At 40.4% G+C, this 22878-nt stretch overlaps 1 protein-coding gene across 1 annotated transcript in view; it reads left to right on the top strand.

The window, feature by feature from the left end:
• Positions 1–22878, top strand: part of HMCN1 (hemicentin 1) — a 189408-nt gene that overhangs the window by 49936 nt on the left and 116594 nt on the right. The window contains exons 6-11 of the mRNA XM_051625140.1: positions 1546–1652; positions 6712–6832; positions 7378–7641; positions 7896–8040; positions 11894–12015; positions 15930–16205. Coding sequence (XP_051481100.1) covers positions 1546–1652; positions 6712–6832; positions 7378–7641; positions 7896–8040; positions 11894–12015; positions 15930–16205 — 1035 coding nt within the window. The remainder of the gene's footprint in view (positions 1–1545; positions 1653–6711; positions 6833–7377; positions 7642–7895; positions 8041–11893; positions 12016–15929; positions 16206–22878) is intronic.

Genomic DNA, 22878 nt, shown 5'->3' with positions numbered 1-22878 from the left:
ATATTTGTGATTCTTAAATGTCTTTCACATTTTGAAAAATGTTATCAGTATTTCAGTGTATTTTTTATTTTTAAAATACAGGATCTGTGGATGTATCCACTTCTGATACTTAGATTGTTCCCAGTGTTACATTTTTCTGGCTGAGAGGAAACCAGAAATCCTCCCTATTCTGCTTCACCTCACCTCTATCTGCTTTCTTATTGTTTGCCCTTGCATTCAATGGATGCATTCAATGCAATGTCCTTGCATTTCTGGACACTTTTGTTTTGTTGTTCATGTATTTATGTAGTCACTGAATCAACATTTAGGGGTTACAGATGATGGTGGTTTTTCATGTGGTGAAATGTAGGGCAAGATCTGGATTCTTTGAACAATGACAGCATCAGAATCAAACCCTGTTTCATGTGTCCATCTCTAGCTGAACAGGGAATGCAGTGACAGATTTGGATGCTAACTTGTAATTTAAGATATTTTTAACAAATCTTCTGTTCCTTTTATTATGTATTATTTATTCTGAAATAAATTCAGATCATACTTTGTGTTCTCTGAATGAATTTTAGCTGTAGCTTTAGTATCTTGGAAATATTTTATGCCCTGAATGGGTGGGTTCTGTGCAATATGATCTGGTCTGTCCTCTACTGAGGCATTCTTTGTTTACAGGAAAGATTTGCTCACAGTGTCTATTCAGATCATGATTGCACCCAATCCTGGATGCAACTGCCAGGCTTAGCTGAAGCTTTGACTCCCATCTGCATGTTTAACCTTCTCATAGGTCAGCTCCATGCATCTAAATCCACACTGCTTCACTGTTAAACTCTTAAATACTGACACCAAGACATGGCATTCTCAACATCCCCTTTCCCTCCAGGAGAGCCAGGTGTGTCTTTAGTGCTGATGGTCCTTCATAGTCAGCCGTGAGGAAGCAAGATGCCTCTAGAGAGAACCAGTTCCTGCATAAAACCACCCATCCATCTGCATGCACAGTAGTGCCTATGAAGTGTGCTATGATGCAGTATGAAAACTTGTCCACTTTTTTTAATGTCCTTGGTGTCTAATGGGCAGAATTCCCTGTGAGGATCTCGTATGCATTCCCACCTTTATTCACAGGTGAATGCCCCTCTGTCAGGAGAACCTGGCTTGTCAGTATTTCCACCTGGAGTCTATCCTGCTTGAAATAGGTCTGGTGGGTAGAAGAGTGAGTGGGCTGGCAGGTAGGTTAGGGTAAGGCTGTTCCAAGATGCCCTTTGAGGGAGCTGGCTTCTGTACTGCCTCCTTTCACTGAGAGTGCACTGTTTCCTGTGAAGAAGAAAACCTTTTCTTGCTCACAGTTCCTGGGTTTCCCACAGCTCTGTGTTGTTGCAGCCTGTATTATGCTTTCCAAGTGAACAGAAAGACTGAAAATGAGCATTTTTAGTATTCTGGCAAAGAATTACAGGGAATTTTGACTGTTGTAAATGTCATTAATTGCTAAGTAAGAAGTAAATCAAGTATCAAAAATACATCAGTACAGAAGAACAATACTGTGTTTACTCCTTGTTTTTTTAGGCAAGCAGATCAGCAAAGGTTCAGGACTGAATGAATTGCTCAATATCCACAACTCTGCAAAGGTAGTAAATGTCAAAGATCCAGAGCCTGGAACATGGACAATCAAGGTAAAGATTCTGCAGACATCATGTAGAACTTGTTCTGTAGCTTGTAAGGGGCTTGTATAAGGATTTACTACATTATTTTTCATAGATAGTCATAGATGAGTTTGTGTCATAGTAAATGTCCTTTCTGACCTGAGTGTTGTGACATAGTCTGAAAGGCAATAGGACAAAATTCTTAAGATGATAACATATTAGACTTTACTGTCTTAAGTCAGATCCTGAGGTTGTCCTTTTCCTTTAGATAGAAGAAGAAGGCAGTGAGCACTGAATTTTTGGAGTCTGAATTTGGAGCAGATACCCTCTGTAGAGTGGGCTCACTGGGGCTTTGCTGTGTACAGCATGTTTGGAGGACTGGGAGTCAGAAATGATGTGCACTTTTCAGGCCATAGATTTCATTAGCAGGCTCACAAAGTCAATAAACACACATTAAATTTGTTTAAATTATTTAAATACTAAAATATGTGAATAAGTTTGATCATGTGAGTGCACACACAGTTGCAGACTGGATCCTAAAGGATTTGGAAATGTTAATAAGATTAACAGTAGTAACCAAACAAAAAAGGATCATTAAGGCTTCTAAATGGTCTTCTTGGAACTGACTGAGGCAACTTAACTTATTGTGACCCCTTAATCAAGCTCCCTGTGCCAAAGGTGGCTGCTCCCACAACAGCCTCTAGGGAAGTTCCCTGATGTGTGAGGATGATGAGTGTGCGCTGATGAAGAGCAATTGCACCTGCTGGTTCTGAGAGCTGTAGCAAGCTCCTAGGTAATGATACATGGACACACCTGCTTCTGGAGTGGAAGAACAAGGTGCCTCAGTGGTGAAAGAGCCACTTAGGCCTGTGGTTCTCTGGGATTCTCCCTGGGTGACAGTGTGAGTTTAAGTATTTGCTGTTGGCCACGAGTTCCTGTGACTGCCGTGGTTGTGAGGCACGTGGTGAGCTAGATGTGTAAATGCAGTTACCTCCAAGGGCAATTATCCCCTCTTGCCTCACAAGATGCTGGGGGCTGCGAGGTGAAGCCAGTGTAGCTAAAATCTTTACCATTTATATATCAATAAATGTATGTATAAATTGGATGTAAATTGAGAACACAAAGTGGATTACTTAGGCTAGCCTTAACCCCCTCATTTACCAGGGATTCAAGGTAACAGTATATGAGGCCAAAAATTGCTTATCTAAAACCAAAATAGGGAAGGGGATGAGCAAGGGTGCTCCTACTATCATGCAGTGGTAACCTGGAAGATGAAGTTTAGGACTGGGCTAGACTTAGGGAAATCTATGGATTCGTAATTTTGTTGTATAACGTGTTTATTATGTCATTGAGCATTGTTTGAATGTCTGTTGATGCTGCCAGGGCTAGAAATTCTGAAAAACCTGGTACACAGACACCCTGGGTGGCCTGTGGTAAAAAAAACCACACAACACAACATTAAAAATATATTGTTTGGACTGGACTTAGTAACACGAGACACGTTGGGTACTGAAAGAACTTTTCCTACAGTCAGTGCCTTAGTGTTCAACTGTGTAGCTTGTTGGAGTCTAGCAGGTTAAACATGCAATCTGGTGAGCATTGTGCCCTGCAACAGAGAGAAACTGAGCAGGGAAAGCAAAAGCCCAGTGTGATCCCTCCCTGGCCCTGCAGGGCTGTTGCTAAGCGGAGGCCTTTTTAGATGTGAGCTGAGCCATGTGGAACCACTTGTGTATGCTTGCTCTGTGCTGCCCAAACTTCTGCATTCCAGGGATTGCTGAGAGAGGAGCCTGTCACTCAGCAAGGCTCAGTGTGTAACACCCTTCAGAGCTAATAAGCTCTCCTAAACCAAGGCTGGCACTCAGCATGGAGCCACCTGCCCAGCAGCTCGGCTGGAAGCAGGCCAGCCTGCTCAGCTAGATGTGAACTACTCCTGGCCAAAGCAACAGGCTCCTGCACTCAGAGCCACTAAGTTTGTTGGTTTTGTTTTTCTAAGCTCAGTATAATTCTATCTGCAGCTCTCTGGAGAAGGATACATTCAGATTTATGCATTTTGGGTTTAAAAAATAAAGAAAAAGAGAAAGTGCTGAACATGGTTGAAATATTTTAATTACTTTAACTATTATGAGCAAAGTGGGTCTTAATTAGGTTTATGCCAAGAGCTCGTAGAAGTCCTTGTTGCCTGAAAGTGCAAGAACTTGTCATTAATAACAAATCATGGTGAGCTAAACAGTATTAGCCACTGCTATATCAGCTGGAGAATGATCAACCTGGGAAGACCCCACCTTAATCCACAAACAGTGTTAGTGCAGTTTCAGTGCTCAGGGTAGTCTTCAAATCACAGGTTGGAGTAACAAGAAACACAGTATGTGTGATCCAGTTGCCTCATGTGCAGCAGGAGGCCTCCAGTTGCCTTCAGACACTTCAGCACGAGGCCAGCAAATCTGTATCTTTATAAACAAGTTTTCCTTCCAGGTCTGCTGTAGTACTCTTGGTCTACAGGGTGACAGGAGGTTCTTTTCAAAGGGCAGTGCCATGAGATGAGCACGTGGCTCCTCTATCCATTATCAGCCAGTTTGGGGTTTGTGCAGAAGGAAGCTTTCTTCTGCAGAAAGATGGTCCTGCTGTTGCCTGTGTTTTCTGCACCTCTGAGCTTAGCTGTGAGACTAAATTTATCTGCTGGTCCTGTGGCTGATACCTGCCAAGATGGGTCTCAACAGGAGCAGTCTGCCCCCTTTAACAGAAGGGGAGCATCATTTTGCCTTTGTGAATCCCTCCCACATACCACTCCTATGGACTCCTCTTCAAAGATTTCTTTGGAGCACTGTGGGAGGCATTCAACATCCTCCAAATAACAGCATTTGAAGGGAGTTGTATCCAGTCACTCAGTGGCCTGTCCTGCCCTGAGCTTTCAGTGGGAGAGGTGAGTGTTGGGGGAGAGGCAGGGCTGAGAAGCTGTTCACTGCTGCTGGGTCTGCCCTTAGTCAATAGGCTGCAGCTTTTTCACCTGAGCGATGCCACAAAGCTTCCCTGCTACCTAGAGTTAAATGGTCATCTGCCTGATGGAGAGAAGGAGAGGAGAAGCAGTGAGGAAGGGGCAGAAAAACTCAGCTGGTCTAGTGATCAAGACAGGTGTTTAATGACTGCTCTTATTCCTTTACAACCCTGTAGCTAAAGGCAGCTGGGTCAATTGAGTGTAATGACAAACCAGGCCAGCAGAGCCTAAATCAGCTGTGAATCTCCATCACTATAAATATATACATATAACCAAGCAATTAAAAATTTGTTTAGTCCTTGTAGCTTGGTTTTTCTGTTGTGTGAAAAGTTAGGGTTAATTTTGCAAAAATCCCATGTTTTTTCATCATTTTTTTATAGGTACCTGCATTTTGGACAGTTTTATTTTCTCTTGTTTGCAAGTCAGAGTAGCAGTATTTCCTGATTGTTTCCTGACATGTTTGTTCTTTTTATCATATTCATCCAGTCTGGGAAGAGAAACACTAATGTACAATACCAGTGATCCATGTTAAACGACAAATAATGAAAAAAGACTTGACCAAGATGCTAATTGGAAAGCAATCCTTTGGGATGAAATCTATTCTTGGGTGTTTGCATAAGTCTGCCAGTTCCTAGGCATGTCACTGACAGATGCATTTATTGTTACTAGTAAGTGGTAAACCTCTGAGGTTATTCTAGCCTTAGAAATTCACAAGTATCCAAAAGTCTGAATAATTAAGTGTATTTTTCTGTGGATCACTTAGCTTCATTCACTGGCTTATTTACATTAAGATTGTGAGGCTGTGACAAAGGACTTAAAAAGAACTTTGTGAAAAGTTTATTCACACCATAAATTCCTTATACAGATGCATAAAGCTATTAAAAGAAAAGTTTGTCCAAGTTTGTCTAATGAAATGTTAACTGCCAATTAACGTTTGATAACGTGAGTTATTTGGCACACTTAAAGATAGCTTTATATTGCCAACAGCTGGTTTCTATAAAAAAAGCTTCAGTAGTGATTTTCCTGAGGTGAAAGGCTAACCAAATAGCAGCAAATAGGGGTTATTTTAATCAGAGACACATCAGTGTTTCAGTGTCTAAATGGCTGTCCCTAGGCACTTAGCTATAAGAAACAACTGTTTAGTTTATTATTCACATGCAGCTGTATCAGTGGTGGCTACTAAACTGAAGGAATTATGTATTTGAGCATGTATCAGATCTAGATAGATAAAGCTCAGTGGAATTATTTAATTTTAATGTTGATTTTCTTTCACATTGCAAGTCTTGTATGCTGTATCATCTCTCTGAACAAAAGCCTGGAGTAGGTTCTGCTAACTGCAGGTTTGCTCCTGGCATAATGTAGCTCAGCTATCACTCCTTTTGAATCTATCACTCCTTTGAAGCTATCACTCCTTTGACAGCCTTTGAAAGGCTATCACAGCCTTTTGAATCTGGTTTGTGTTTGTTTTTTTTTTTTGTCCTGCTCTTCTGGTTGAAATTGTCATTAAGCCTGTAAAAATCTAACTCCATGCTCTGTACAGTGCATCAGTGTTGTGTTTCGTTTTGGGTGGTCTTTTTATGGGGGTGATGTGGGTTTTTTTGTTTTTGTTTTATTGTTTTGTTTGGTTTGTTTGTTTGTTTGTTTCCTAACACGAAGGCTGTGGAAGTACATGAGGACAAAGCTGGGTGTCTGGGTGCTCTTGGCAAGCAGCAATTTTCTTTCTCAGCACAGAATGATAGAAAGTAACTTTAAAAAGATAAAATAATTCTAAGATCAAGGACTTGCATAAAAGCAACTGTACCCTCGAGCAACACAAAGCTAAGGCTTTTCAAGGGTGGGTGGGCAAGGAGAAGTTGTGGTTTGGTTTTTTTTCTGATTCAACCAGAATGACAAAGCTGGGGGGGTGGAGAATAGCCATGAGAGGTACCTCTGTGTCCTCTGCTTTCCCACGGAGACCAGGACTGGATTTACTATACGGTGTTGATTGAGGTTGGTCTATACTTGCGACTTGTTTCTGCTGAACTCAGTGGATGGATCAGAAACTTTGCAATTCCTGAAATGCTGTTTGTGCACATGTTCTATCCCTTGCTTTTTCAGACCTCGAGCAGTGGAAGGCACTCTGTTCGGATCACAGGTCTCAGCACTATTGACTTTCGAGCTGGGTTTTCTAGGAAGCCAACGTTAGACTTCAGAAAAACAGCCAGCAGGCCAGTGCAAGGTCTGTTTCCATTTTATTCCATGCTAAACGACAATCTTTTTGGGCTCCCAAAGTCAAGTAGAACTTGATGATGGTCTCTCTGGTGAGCTTCGGGATAAATCTGGGGCGGCTGTTGGTAGGTTCTTGGGCCTTGAATGTGTGACAGCAGCCAACGTTCCTGTTTCATACTATGGTATTTTTCATATTTGCTTGTTTTTTTATGTCACATAAATCCAAGTATTTTTAGCTATGAAATACCTCAAAATTGCAACTCTGTTTTTAATACTTTTGGAGCTTCAGTAAAAGCCTTTGGCTTTGTGGCATGGGGAGGGTTTAATAACGAGGCTGCTATTTCAGAAACACCTGCTGGAGATTGGTAATTTAATCCCTAATCAGTGCTGTGCCTCCTGACAGCTAATGAGCAGAGCACAGTTTAACACAACTTAGTTTTCTGCTACTTAATAAGGGTTGAAACTGAATGGTGTATTCATGGGGTGGTGGGCCATACCTACGGAAATTAACCTTTCCTTTTTAGCACTTAAAATATTATGTTTCTGTTTTTCTAGGAATTCCTACTTTCGTGCTGCTAAATACCTCAGGGATCTTGCTTCCAGCTAGAGTAGACCGACTGGAACTTCTGAGTATTACAGGAGAACTTCTTAAGACCTTGCCTGTGAAATACTATCCTGAGAGAAAGCCCTATGGACTATGGAATATTTCTGACTTCATTCCACCAAATGAAGCCTTTTTTGTTAAAATAATGGGCTATGACAAGGATGATTATCTTTTTCAGAGAGTTTCAAGTGTTTCCTTTTCTAGTATTACTCCTGGTAAGAGATTTCAATTTGAATGTGCATTCATCATGTCTAAGTCAGTTAAAGTGGATATCTAATACCTGTTTCTAGCTTGCACAAGTACTTTCTGTGCTGTTTTCTTCCAAGTTCTCTCTCTAAATCATGACAGACAAGTTAATGTTACTATTTACTAAGTATAACTTTATCAGAAACTGAATTTCCTTTTAATAAAATACAAGGTATATGTTAGTAGCTGTTAATAATCTGCTGGGGAATATTGTTTTCTTCAGATGCTCCAAAGGTTACAATGCCCACCAAGACTCCAGGATATTACTTACAGCCAGGGTCTGTTCCTTGCCATGTAGAAAGTCTTGTACCTTTTACTCAACGTTTTACTAAAAATGGAGTAAAACTAGGAGTGGATCAGTTCTTCAAGTAAGTAGTGACCTTTGGTTTTTTCCCAGTACTGTTTTATTTTCTATTGATATCCAATTATTTCTATTTAGTATCTACTATTAGATACTGCTTATATCCTGTTGCTACCATTCTATTATTTTGGGTGACACTTATTAGGGAGGCTGTATTGTATGGAGAGGTTTATAATATATATTTGCATCTTTGAGGAGGGCATGCCCTCTGTATAGATTGTTATGTAATTCTGGCCAAAATCCTCCTCAAATATGTGCTCGTAAATCATGATAAATGCTTACAAGTCTACAAGGCAGGTGCTTTTAACTTTTATTTTTGAAAGTAGCTTGGTAACTGTGGTTTTTTCTGGAACATCCCCCTGCTGTAATGCATAGAAGATTATGGAACATACATTAAATTGCTTTGTTCTTAATGGGCTTTCATGGATGACCTAGACTGGAGAATTTTCTTTTTCATAAAATCCCTCAAAATAGGAATACTCATACTGAATGTACCACAAGGCTCTTTGGATTTCTAAGTAGAAGACAGATTACATACTTTTTCTCTGTAGAATTAGATAAGAATCAAAAGAATAATTTATAAATTGAATATTAATGAAGTCCGGTTTGTAATTCTGGTAGTTGAAAACAAAAGGGAAGTATGTCCTAGAAGCCAGTGTTAGGAGCCTCTGTAAAGCCTGAAGCAGTTCTGGAGAAGGCTCCATGCTAGGTTCAAGCTTTCAGCAGCAAGTACATGACTACCAAAATAAATCAATTCTGAAGCTTCCTTGCACACTGTTGGCACTGACATGCTGCAGCTTTATATTTTTTATGAGGTGCCATTTACATTTAGTCAAACCTGGCACATACTTCAGCAGCTGTGTTGTTGTTTCCATTCCTCAGTTATCAAGCCACACACTTCTTGCTTTCCACATATCCAGCACCTTTGTGATTGGGTTGCAGTTTTCATTTTTGTGTTACAGACCAGATGAATGAACAGATCTTCCAAGTTGATTTAACAAAATACATCTCAAGCCAAATATTATTGATCACACTTAAACAGGATTTAATTTGGCTTAGCTTCTCTGCATTTTATTTGTAGTGAAGTTCTGTGCAGGATTTGTCCAGCTTACTAGTTTAAAGCAGATTTCAGCTCTATTACTGTTCTGCATTGAGCAAGTTTGAATGGGTTTTGGTTTGGTGACAAGATGTCATCTTTACTGATTTTTTTTTTTTTTTTTAATGCTACTTTCAGAAAGTGAATGGTTTAGAAGTTAAATATTGTAGTTCAGACATGACAGTTGTCTGTGTGAGTGTTCTAGGTTAAAGATTCTTGAAGTGACCATATTTTTAAAAATTTCTTTATGATTCCCACACAGAGGTACTACCAGTAGTAATAATAATTCCTGATTTTAAATGAGTGTACAAAAAAGAAGTTTCTTTAAAATTGCAGCAGCTTTGTTTTTCTAGATTTCTGCATCCTGTGGTGGTCTAGTAAGAAAATTGGACTAGATGATCTTTCGAGGTCCCTTCCAACCCCTAGGATTCTATAATAATAATAATAATAAATGATAATTCATCTGAATCAGCTGATATTCATGGCTGTTAGTTCAGCCTAGTATCTGATTTGCTAAACCACACAGACTATATCCCTCCAAATGGTGAGTTAACTAGTGTGGTACTAGTGAGCCCTAGGTTTTAGTTTATCAATGTGAGCCACTGCTGCTGGAAACTTCCAAGAGGAAGTGGGTCATGGAGCACGGTGGTTTGTGGGAACCAAGAGGTGAGGTTAGATACAGCCCGAGTATCTCTGTGCTTTCTGCCAGTGCTTCTCCAGTAACTAGTAACAAGGATGTGATTCAGTCTTCAAATTTTGCAGCTAAGGGAGTATGTTTGTATTTTCTGGACTAGACAAGCAGTTTGGTTAGCAGATTGCATATATTGTAAAATTATTTGGGTAAATAAATGACTGACTTGATGCTGAAAGGTGCTGAGATATCCCAATAACACATGTTGCAGAGACTTGTGTGCAGTTACTGCTTTTCAGAGTCAGTGCCCAAGTGTGCAGCACATGCTGTGAGGTGTGTATTATTCATTGCTGCCATTCTTGTATGTGATAATTTTTTTATTTTTTTTTTTAATAGATCACTGCAGGTCTCTGTTTGCTAAGCTTTTCCACTCTGGACACATTTCCTTTTATGCTTCCGTTCTCAAGGCTTCCATGTTTGACATCTGGTGTGTAGGAAAAGTCAGGAATGGGGAAGAATGGGATTGCATAACCTGACTTTTAACATGCTTTCCATGAAAAAGAGAAGTTTCTCACTTTTTGCTTGGAAGAAACACTACCTTATTCTTTGGTGTTGGCAGCTACTGCCCTTTCTGTTTGCCAGCATTGCACTGTAAAACTTCATAGATTTGATGAATGATATATTGGGTTATCTGGAATAAGTATGAAGTAAGAAAGAGTACATAGGGAGCCATTTAAGGTCACTATGAACTGTTTTCATTTGTGGTGTAATTGGATTGTCTGACTTGTGGTGCTGCAGCCTTGGACTTCCATGTGTATTCCAAATCTCTTCCTCTTGTTCTTTCTGTATCCTTTAGGGGTTGATAAATCAATCTATTCAGACAAACAAGAGACAATGGTTTCACTAATTTCGTGTTTTCTCATAACGTGGCAATTACTTGCCAAAGCTAACATGGATATTTCAGCACTCCTCAGCTTTGTTTATGTGCCATAGCAACGGGTCACTGGGAGTGCTGGGGCACTGCAGGAGAAACACTGTTTTGCTCATTTATGTCATTATCTGTGTCAGTCTGTTGCACTGTTAGTTGTATAAAATGTGGGTTTGAATCTTGAGAAGCTGTAAAAGTGTTTATTTTTAAGCACATGTAACCACCAGTCAATGTAGTTATACTTTTATTCTCTTCTTGACTTTGACAGTGACTGTGATTTATAGAAAACTCCAAGTATTGCTCTAAGATACTGTTAGATTGTTTTGCTTACATCTTCTGTACCCCACCTCCATTTTCAGCATAGAATCCATCAGTTCTCTATGTTACACTGTTTATTTTTGCATGGCCAGGCGATCAGGGTGCAGGATATTGGATTGTGGTAGTTCCTGCTGGCCATAAGTTCAGCAGTGCATCTGGCACAGCTGAAATCAGTGTCATCTTTGTACCAATGCTTCACGTTTTGCTGGATCATACCTGTTTGGGATGCAGGTTTTCCCTGTGGTTTAAAAAGTACAAAGAGAGCTGCCTGGATGTGGTAGCCATCCTGCAGTAGGGCAGGTGCTGCCCACTCCCCTGTGTGAGCCTCATGGTGCCTTTGTGTGTCAGGAGGGGAAACGGATTATATCTGGTAAAGGATGGGCTCTCCTTTGTCTGGAGCATCTCTCTGTACCTGCAACTTTGAGAAGCTTGAGCTGGGAGGATGAGCCCTTGTTACCCTGGCTAGGAGGAGCCACAGGTTTGGTACCACAAACTGGTTCTTGGCAGAAACTTGTTGGTATTATGGAAAGACATCTTCTCAGGTAGTAAATGCAGCAATAGGGTACGATCAGCTGATTGAATGACTGTAAATGCAGTGGGTTTAGTTACTGTGGGACAACTGTTGGTACATGTTAAAGGCATATTTGAAGATGTACAAGTGAGAATTTATGCAGAAATTTAATTTCTTACTACTTAGAAGCCTAACAATGTATTTATTGTTTCTTTAAATAAAATCCATAAAGCTAGATCCAAATTGATTAATCAGAGGGTCTGCTTTTCCTCTTCATTATTGGGAAAATCTCCTATGTTTCTAGTAGAGAAACCCAGGTTCTTGTACCCCTTGATTCCTTCAGGAATCCAGTGAATATGCCCTTTTCTTCCTCCAGAGAATCATCCAGCATGAGTTGGGAAATCGCCACGGTCTCCTTGTCTGATGAAGGCTTTTATGAGTGTTTGGCGACGAGCAGTGCTGGCACCGGGCGCGCGCAGACCTTCCTGGATGTCTCGGGTGGGTACTAGTCTGTCCTTCAGTGCTGAGCTCTGGTCCTACCTTGTGCTGGATGTTTATTCATTTATTATGAATATTTTAAATGTTACCACTGGATTTGTTTGAATTTGTTCCCAGTATCAATTGTGCTTGCAGAATAGATATGGCCTGTCGAAGCAGACATTGAAATATCAGATTTCAATTGTTCTCATTTTTATTTCAAGCTGTAGCAATTATATGTTTACTTGATTGTATATATGTATTAGAGACAAGGAATTATAAATTCAAGTTTTCTGTTTGTTTTTTTTAACAAGACTCAGGAAATTGTTGGAATTCTTTTCTCACCTATTACCTTGATTTTTTTACAAGTGAACAACTAACATGAAGGAAGTAAAATTAAATGAGGAATAAATTGGGCTAAACACAAAGATAACTTTGAGCATACAGAAGTATTTGGTTGCTAGCTCCAAAATGGCTAGCAATCATTATCTGTCCAACAGGTAACTTCAATCACTGTGGTGTGTTTTTTTGTTTTGTTTTTGTTTTTTTTTTTTTAATATAAAATGTTTCTAACTCCATAAACATCTTGATGCAAAGGACAAGTATTTATAAATCTAGGCATCCATTTAGCACGAGTTGGTGTGCTCTGTGTTAAAGCAGTTTCACAGTGTAAAGCACTGACTTTCCACTTGCTTATGGAGGGGAAATTTCCCTATGTCAGTTAATGACCTGTTCAGACTTGGGACGCTAAATTATATACCCCAGGAATTATCCCTAAACTTTAGTTGTGGTAAGAGAGAATCCTTCCTGAAAAGTGAATAGTGTCATCCTGGTCAAGCTTTGCACCTTAAACTTTGGAGTGGGAAAAGTGAAAGGGTGAAGCTGATCTTCTGTGGGGGTGAACGTAAAGCTCTGCTGCTCATGTACGTGTCCATCTGACCACTGGGACACGTGGACTCTGGTTATTGCTGAGAGTTTCAGTTGCAGATCAGCTACAAATGTTTCCCCAGGGGAAATAACAGGCTTTGTTTCACACAGTTAATCCTTTTGCTCTGTCAGAGGAATTCGGTTTAAGTAACTATAAACCAAGATGCACTCCAAACACAGATGGAGAAAACATTAAAAACACACAGTCTTGAGCTGCTTCAGCAGACACTAGAGGTCTTCTGCAGGAAGATGACCCACAGGGAAAATTACCATGAAAAGCTTATTTATGCATGTGAGAGCAGCAATACCCATACTTAATTTTTCACAATTGCCATGCAGTCTGAGGGAAAGGGAAAAATAATTTCTGTATTGAAACAAAACCCAGTTCTGTGTGGCTTTCTGTTGGTGATGATCAGACTTCTGTCATGCAGAAGTGTAAGCTATTGCTCTTGACTAGGGAAAGCACCAGAGCTGAATCAGTTAATGTATGGTGGCAGTGAGGACAGAGATGAGAGCAGCAGTCTGAGTTCAGCTTCAGGGTTTCATGTAGCTGCTTGAAATCTAAGTTGTCTTTTACCTCCTGAAGCAGCTAATTTGGGTTAGTTTACCTGGATTAGGAATCATAGCATTGCAAAACAGTTTAGACTGGAGGGAGCTTTGGAAGTTACTTAGTCCAACTCACAGCTCAAAGCAGAATTGACTTCCAGGCTTGATTGCATTTCTCAGAAATGTGTCCAGTCAAACTTCGGATGTCCCCAAGGACAGAGATTTCACAAGTTACATGGGCAGCCCTCAGTGCTTAATTACCCCCACTAGGAAAATATTTTGCCTAATTGTCGGAATTTCCCCTGCTGCATCTTATGACCACAGACTCTCATGCTTTTTCCTTGTGCCCCAAGACAGCTCTTGTGTATTCTCTAAAACAACTCACTTGGTAGTTGAAGAGATTGGTTATGTATTCCTTCACCTTCTCTTTTTCCAGTTCCCCTCACTTCAGTAGGATACTAATTCTGTGCAAGGCAAAGCTTGTGGAGGAACAGCCCTCTTACACCAAGTGATACATTTGAGGAGAGGAACATCCTTTTAGTCACATGAAGTACTGGAGCAGAACAGAGCAGTAACATCAGTACTTAGCTAAGTCCTAACTCTAGAGCACTATGTTATGTTTTAGCTACTAAAATCCTTCTGGCAGGTAGGGTATTCCTATATGTTTCTTTCAAACCAAGTTTTGGAGGACAAGAAGCTGCTGTGTTTTGCCCCAGAAATTGTGGGCAGAAAGGTTCTTGGTCTGGAAGTTGCAACCGTGCTTCTCCTCACAAAGAAAACTGCAAGAGAATTCTGACTTTTTTCTTGTCATATTGGTAGCACTCACAAGTCAAGAGTGATGAGTAAAACTCCCATATCCTCATTTACAGAGCACTGAAGATCAACTGAGACTGACTCACTGAGTAAACATGAGCATTTAGTTCTGTTTTGAGCCATGAAGAGGATTAATGTGAGGGAGATGCTTTGAAATCCTTGTGTACAAATATTTGGAAGAAAGTTACTTGAAATTTCTTTAAGCAAAGTAAACAATCTTTTCAAGTATTCATAGTTTGCCCAGCTGACAGGCAGTATATCACAGATAATCCATTTTGTCAGCTGCTGTGTCAAAAGTATTGGAACTGTGTCAACATTTTTTGGTTTCAGAAAAATCAAACACTTGAGTTTGACTTTGTCTTACTAGTATTAAATCTTTAAAATGTCAAACAACTCGTTAGCTGGTGCAGGCACTTTAACTGGAGTGCTCTGAGTACTGGGGATTCAGCTGGGAGGCTGGTGAAGTCTAGAAGATGTTGTGCCCCACCAGACTGACATTGAAAAGGCAAGGATTTTAGTCCTGTGCAGGCCTTCATCTCTCTCTTTTATAAGTTTCTTCAAGTAACACACTCAGTTATGCCCGTGGAAAGCATTAGAAGATTTGTCTTTTCTGGCAAACAAACCCAAACCTAAAGTTCAGGGTAGAAACACTGTTCTAGGAAAGCAAGTGTAATGTTTCTGGTCTCATCTCTGTGTGAAAATAAGCAGCCTTGGTGAAAAGCATGGTTGCTGTTAGGGGCTGTGTTTGTGGGGAAGGAGAGCTGCACCCCCAGCATGCGGGGTGAGTGATTCATTGCTGTGCAGAGATCCAGCAGAAAGCTTGTGAACCTCATCTGAGACCCCACATGAGACTTGAGTGAGGAGGAGTTGGTACTGGCTCTGAGCTTAGGAGTAACTTTCACCCTTAATAAATATAGACTTTTTAATTCCCTGTTATCATTGCTTTTCTTGGAATGGTTGTTTTTTTGCTGTGTAATGATAAAGATTTGGTCTTGCTCTTACAGCTGTCTAACGTCTACTGAAGCATCCCACTCAGAATAGTATTCACTGCAGACCTTTCTTTTTTCAGGAACCAGTCTAGGGAAAAACAAATGGAAAAAGTAGATGTGTTATTAATGGGAATACATAAAGTGACACACAGTGTGTTTTCTTTCCCTGACATTTGAATGTTGCCTCTTCTATCAGTGACATCTCAAGAAGCATCAGGATGACTGTTCCTGTTTTAAATATCTGTCATTTCAAAGTTTAATTCCAGTACAAAATTATTGCAGCTGCTTTCTTCCAGGGGTGTGATAGAAGTGAACAGGTGAGTCGAGTGGAAAGCTAGTAACAAACAGATGAACAAGCATATTGCAGTCTGTGAGGCTAGAGATTGGCCAGGAGTGTGAAACATGGGTTGTCCTATAAATCAGATGTGTTCTTGTGGTGTCAGCTCCTGTCAGGTAACAGCATCAGGGAGGAAGGGTGCTACCCTGGGCTCTGTTTCATGACATCAACAATGTGAACTGAAACTAAATATTAATCTGACGTTATTTTTAGTTTTTTTTACACTGGTTTACTTGAAGTTGTTTACAAAGAATCCACAAATGAAACAAAGATTCCCAGTTTTTGTTGGTCTTACAACTTTGTTCTTTGTTCTGTCCGTGCAGAGCCTCCACCCATGATTCAGGTTCCTAATAACGTGACGGTTGTCCCGGGTGAAGGAGCCATCTTGACCTGCCTAACTTCAAGCACAGTGCGTTACAATCTCACCTGGCTGAGAAATGGCAGGGATGTGAGGGAGAAGGAGCCCCTGCGGATCAGGGTGATGAGCAACCTGTCTTTAGAGGTGAAGTCTGTGAAGCTCACGGATGCTGGCAAGTACAACTGCATTGCTTCTAATGAAGGTGGATCCACTACAGCCTCAGTCTTCCTTACGGTGCAAGGTAACAAGGAACTGCACGTTGAACTCGCTCTGTCACACTTTCTGTTGCTTTATCCTGTGAGCTGTCTCTCTTAGTAATTGTACTTGATTTATGCCAGTTGATAAAACCACTTGGAGACTGACAAAACATTCTTCCCTGTTTTAAAATGGCAGTGGGAGTAAACAAACAGCATTCGTGCTCATTTTGCAGGACTGCCCAGTGCTGTGTGCGAGCCCTGGTTTGCTCCTCCTCCTGTAACTGCCAATTTAACTGCTCTGCAAGCGAACGAGCCTGATGTAGTTTTGTTGTCAGTGTCTCCTGAAGAGTAGAACACAGAAATAGCTACACACACTGCTCCCCAGTATTTGTAGCCAGCTTCTACTTTGGGAAAATTGACAGGCTGTTTATGTGGATTATTTTTATTTTATAGTCAGTGAAACTGTAACTGTAGTTATATATATGTAACTAAATTGGTAAAACTTTCCGTGTTCATCTGGAGTATTTTAATATCTTTGTAACAGACTAGTACTTCTAAGTTTTTCTGATATTATGTTACTGTATCATTTTTAGTGTCAATCAGTACAAACTAAGGATTAATAATTATTTTATGAAGGGCAAACTTTTAGGAAGGCAAGGACTTCAACACCATATCAGAACTGAAAAAGACGGCATGAGTGAGACCAAACAAATCTAGATCTGTTCTGTTGCTTCATAACAGGAACAAATTTCAAAAAAAATATGTACAGATGCAGTGATTTTAGAGCTAACCCTTTTAAATTTTGAAAGTACTGCAGGTTTCTCTGTCTTCATCATGTAGAGGTTTGAACCTTTTGGTTCCCAGCTGTCTGTCAGTCTGTGGGTAAGAACAGACAGAACTCAAAACGTTGTATAAAGAGCCATCCTGTCTATTTGGAGGTGACTCTGACAGGATTTCTACTTGCTGATGATACTGGCTTATATTCTGTGCAGAGTGGGTAGCTGCATTGACTTCACTGCTCTAATTCTAGTACTTTAACTGATGGAAAAAGGAAAAAAAAAAATTACAGTGGAATTACCTGGCTTAAGGTGCTCCAAAAGAGAGAAAACAGAGAACCTGGAGTAATAAGACTTTAGAAACGAGATGTATTTTTCTTACAAGATGGGCATTTTGGTTTGCCAAGGTGGCATAAGTAGGTGTGCAACCTATTATGTGGGAACTATTATAAATACAGCGTAATTAATTTTCTGCATAGATTTGTTTGAATTAACCCTGCTGTAGACATCTAAGGGTATAACTTTCCAGCAAGGCTGAAGGGGAAAAAGGCATGAGAAAATATCAGCATTTGGAAAACGTTAGTTTTAAATTCTACAGGATTTTTCCATCAAGATCCTCCTTCAGATGTGTCAAAGGCAGCAAGAGAGGTGTCCCACTCTCTCATTCGTCTCTTCCTTTAGATTCCTTTAGATATAGATCTTCCTCCCTAATGTCTCTGGTCCAGCTGGGAGCTTTAACATGATGACAAAATGACTTCTGGCAGTTCTTTTATGTAAAAGCTGAAGAAGTTTACTGCTGCCATAGCAGAGTACTGAGTTTCAGATCACTTATATATGTAGAATGATTGTATCAAATAGTTGTGAATTATGCTTTGGCTGGTACTGGTGCTGTTAACAGCTTTAAAACATGTCTGAGATAACCCTCTCAAACAGTTTAGACAGGCTTAGTTGCAAGTCTGACTTGAGTTTTCCTTCATTTCTAATGAAGGATGCATAGAAGAGAATATGTAGGAAATGCTCAGCTGCAGCTGAGTTTTACCAGCATTTCAAGTGGCTCCATGAGTGCTATCAGGACTGTTGTATGCACAGTGATTGGTAACCACTTCAGTCTGCCTGACAAAATTTTTTCTGTCAGATTTCTGGAGGCACCTTGGTATGTGATTGTCACATACAACTCATAGTGCTTGTTAGGGTCTAGAATAGTATTCAAAAGAACAGTTTATATTTGGCAGCAAAAGGGTAAAGAAAGAGTGGCTACATGTAAGAATCAAAAGCTTTATGAGTTGTCATTATTTACATTCTGAATTAGGAACTGGAAGTTTTGTTGATAGATTTAGATGGTTAGTTCTTTGTGTAGTTGCAAGTAATTGTGAATGTCAAGTTAAATTAATATTGAAGCCCTTTATTATTGTTGGGACAGTTCCATAGAGATCTCTGAATTTTGGAACATGAGAGAATAAAGAGTGCTTTCATCCCCATTTTCTTTCTGGAGTGGGAGTTAAGGCAGAGAACAAATGTTGGTGGCTCTAAAAATAACCCAGCATCTGCTTTACGTGCTGAAGTGGGTTGTAGTAAACCCTTGTTTTGAAAGCTTTTGGTTGGATGCTGCTATTCCTGAAAGAGAACATTCATTTGGTTTTTGTGCCAGCAGCTGTACAAATACAGACTGAAATCTTGAATGAGAGTTGACCTTTCCCCCCAGTTGCATGTTCCATGTTAAGAGCAACGTATCATCCTGAGTCACTAATTGTCCCACACGGATCCTGAGCGCAGCCAGGTGAAGATCCCATTGAAACCTTGTGCCTGTGAACCAGCAGTACCCTGCTCAGAGCAGCTGAAAGGTCTCTGAATGCAGTTTCAAAAAGGCCAAGGAGTGTGGAACCTCTTGAGTCTTCTAGGATTGTAGTGGTGCTTAGTGACTAACTTTTAATGTAACAATCATCTTTGGACATTGTGAAATGCATCCTGGGAATTGCTCAAGTCTTCCCAACAGACTGGCCTTATATTGAAACATTAATGACCTTGTAAGGGTATTTGCTGCTTTTTTAGATGCTTCATATAAGTTATCAGAAGCCTAGAGGAGCATATTGCAATACTGTGAGGCTAGAGATTGGCCAGGAGTGTGAAAAATGGGTTATCCTATGAATTTTTCAGTCATGCGTTTCTCACTGGTGAGCGAAGTTCCATGAGATTTAGACTTTTCCTTTCCCATTTGTTACAGTTTTGTAGGCAAAATATGAGTTTGCTATATGCATGTTTATTGGATTGAATTAATATGGCATGTTTTGGAAGCTGGATGTTCTCTATATGCTCATACACATAGGTGATAAGGACTGGGGGGAGGGAATTGAGGAATTTAGGATTTTTTAATTTTAGTTTAAACAGCATGCATGCTGAAGAGAGTGATTTGTGGTGGGTTTTCTTGTTTCCATTCCTCTCTAAGAATTTCAGATACACAAAACTCAGAGCCCTGAAATTCGGGTGATTCTAAATGTGATTTTCATGGTAGTCTTGGTTTTGCATGTTTTCTGGTGCAAGTAGGAGTAGATAGTGAAGCACTTATTGTAATGATTGCAGCTGTCTTTTGCCTCTGCAACACAGCTGTATGTATGTAGAAGCTTTTATGGCTTTTACTTGTGTTTATGTTGGTGATCAGTAGAGATGTTTGAGTTTAGGAATCTTGGCATATGGTTAATTCCAGCAGTAGGTTAACAAGAAATGAGGCAGCCTGGAACTTTTGTTGTACTGGATGCCATCTAAGGTGATGAAGTGCCAGCTGCTGTGCACTGAGCTCAATGATGCTGGTCAGCATACTACTCAGATATGTTTCTTTATCTGAATATACAGGTAGAATAAAATCATACCTGTGGTAGTTCTGTGCATAGCATGTTGGGTTTGCTTTATCCGCTTATTTGCTGAACATTTAAAAATGCTTAAATTCCTGTCTGGTATCACCATCACAACTGAAAGGCATTTTTAGCACCTGCTGACAAGTGGCACGGTTAAATAATTCAGTGATCTGTATTAGGAGCACCTAAGCCTCACCTGCAAGCAATAAGCATGTGTTACATCTTCCACCTGCCCTCTGAAGAACTAAGGTGTGAGTTGGACTTTGGGTGTTGAAGAGTTGTCATGGGTGTAGTAACAGTCTGTTACTACAGTGATCTTTTTTTCAAGCCAACATGTGATGAGAGCACTGTCCTTCTGTATAAATGGAGTCCTGTGCAGTGGGGGAGCACAGGACCCATTAGCCTGATGAAAAGCTGGTGTCTGCTTTAGGGAGCTGATGTGGACATTTGCCAGCCAGTTAATAGCTTGAAATCCAAGTTAGGAAAAAAAAAAATATAAAAAATGTCCGGGAGACAATGTGTGTCTTGGCTCAACCAAAGTGGTGGTAACACTCATGTATCTCCCAGATAAGAAGCAGAAACCAGAACTGAATGCAGACAAAGAGGACTTTCAGCATGAAAGTGCTTCTCTCTGGAATAATTCCAGGAAAGAGACTGCCTAGATGAACAAAAGGTAAATTGCCTCCTTGGCATAACACAGTGCTTTATTCCCTTGATTTCCTCTGTTGTATTCTCTGAAAAGAGATAATACAGAAATAAACATCTTAGTCTGTGCAGTCTCTAGTTAAATGATCATGTGAATATAATTCACTTAGATACATAGATAAACACTGTAATAATGGGCAAGGAGAAATTTGTTATACTGTACTCAGTTCTTTAAATACAGGGCATAAAATTGAAATATTGCTGCTTTACTTGCTGTTTCATATTTAGAAAGTTCTTTCAATGCACAGTGTCTTTCCTCAAGAATGAACAGCAGTTGACTGTCTTCTGTGCTTCTTTTGTATGCTGTTATTTGGAAATGTCTGAGAAGATGAATTGGTATCTTTCCAGGCTGCATATTTTAAAGTTGCTACCTCAAATCTCTTATCACTGTGACACTTCCACCCCTGCTAGAGCAGGAAGTCAAACAGTTGAACTCTCAGCAACATTCTTTGATGCAAAAGTCAGATTTTTTGAAAGAAAGAGAGCTGATTCAGTATGCTGAATTTGGCCAGGAATTGCCTGATCAGCCTCTCTGGGCTCACTCACTTTCTTTCGCTCAAGAAAATTGAGTATCCCCAAGTTCATCTGTTTGCCCAGTGCTGCTGAGGTTCTCTTGCAAAGAGAAGCTACTCCTGTAGAGTAGGGTTGGTGGTTGGATTCGATGGTCTTACATGTCTTTTCCAACCTAAATGATTCTATGATTCTACATTTGGTGGATGGGAGCTGAGGGGAAATATTATTTGCATTATTGGACTGATCACTTTTACAGTCTGATTTCATGAGTTGGCCTGAATTTGTTGTTTGGGAGGCTTCTTTTGATAATATTCCCTGAGTGAGATCCTCTACAGATCAGTACAAAATCAAGTTCTCTCATCCAGCTAAAAATATCTTTGTTTTCTGTCTTTTAGATAATTTGTCACAAGTTCAAGCCAGTGAATTTGTAATTTTTAATTATACATTGCAAGATGAGTTCTTACTCCAAAAAATTTAAGTCCTAACTTGAGAAAAGATAAAAAAATTAAGGTATTAAATAAAACAGGAACTTAATGACATGCATTTTAATTTCTGTAATTTGATTTCTTAATATTTTCTTGCATTTCTCACTGTTTTCTTGCTGCTTTCTCAAAGAAAATGTAGGCCTTTAGAAGGATTTCTGAGAGGAGTTTTGGAGGAGCAGAACCATGACATATTTAGAAGTCACTACTTCCAGGTGTCTTCTGACCTACCCAAACCTCTGGTTGAAGGCAACATACCATGCAGATCTCTTGGAAACTACCTTCTTGTAGGACATTTGATCTGTTACTGCAATGGTTAGTGAAATGCACAGGGAAATAATTAAATAAACTACTAAATATTGTAGCTATAGGAGAGGTGTTGGACTGGTGACCCTTCCAGGAAGGCTGTGAGCACTCCTTGGTAATGCATGGGCTCATGAACAGGTTAACTTGTCAATAAAGTGAGCTGTATCTCTGCCATGTGAAGATGGGGCACATCTCCTCAGAACAACCCACTGAGTTCCAGAGGTCCAAGTCCCTGATTTCACTTTGTTTTAAAGTTCTTCTGGAGCAGAGGCTTGACCTTTAAATGTGTAAAGATGTTTACTGAGTGATTTTTCTGGAGTCCTCCAGCTTCTAGGGCTGAGCACAGACCTGGACAGGGAAATGAGGAGGAAGGAATGCATTTCCTTTGCAGGTCTTTTTCCTGCAGGGAGGTGACTGTAAAAGCCAGGCATGTGCTATATATGGTGTCAGATGCTTTCTTTGTGGCCTCTTGTTCACAGCTGGTGATACTTACCACATGCTTAATGGTAGATCCTGCCTTTGGTCAGTGAGTGCCAAGGTACAAGCAAGTGCAGGGAGGTTGTGGAAAACACCTTTGGTGAGAAACTCTGACTGTAGTGCATATATGTATGTCTTCAGGCTACAGAGACAAAATGGGTGGTCCTTCCAGTCTTCTCTTTCACAGCACACATCCTGGTGCTGGGGTGGATGCTGTGTAGTGTATCACAGCAGGCCACCTTGTTCCACCCTGTGGGAACAGAGGGTGCTGTTGGTGTTGGTGACATGGCAGCTTGTGCATGTTCCCTGGCTGAGCAATGAGAAGATCCCAACTGCTGCTCCCCTCTCACTCTACAGGAGTTACATTTGGGGTTGGAAGTGTTGTGCAGTCTCACAGAAGCAGTCGTGAATGCTGCTGCTATGTATCTTTGACCTGAGCTGATGCAGAGGCAGCTCTGGGAAGGAGAGTTTCCGTGGCCCCTCGTGCAGTGTCACCTTTGCCGCGGGCGCCAGGGACGGCGCAGGACGGCACATCCCGCGCTGCTGCGTGGCCGAGGGTGGATCAGGATGGAGATCAGTGGGAACTTGGCAGCCAAGTGGGACAGCTGG

This window comes from Apus apus, chromosome 7, assembly GCF_020740795.1.
Source record: "Apus apus isolate bApuApu2 chromosome 7, bApuApu2.pri.cur, whole genome shotgun sequence".
In the NCBI taxonomy this organism is placed as follows: Eukaryota; Metazoa; Chordata; class Aves; order Apodiformes; family Apodidae; genus Apus; species Apus apus.
Note: the sequence above shows the minus strand (reverse complement) of the source record. Positions and strands in the feature narration are given on the sequence as shown.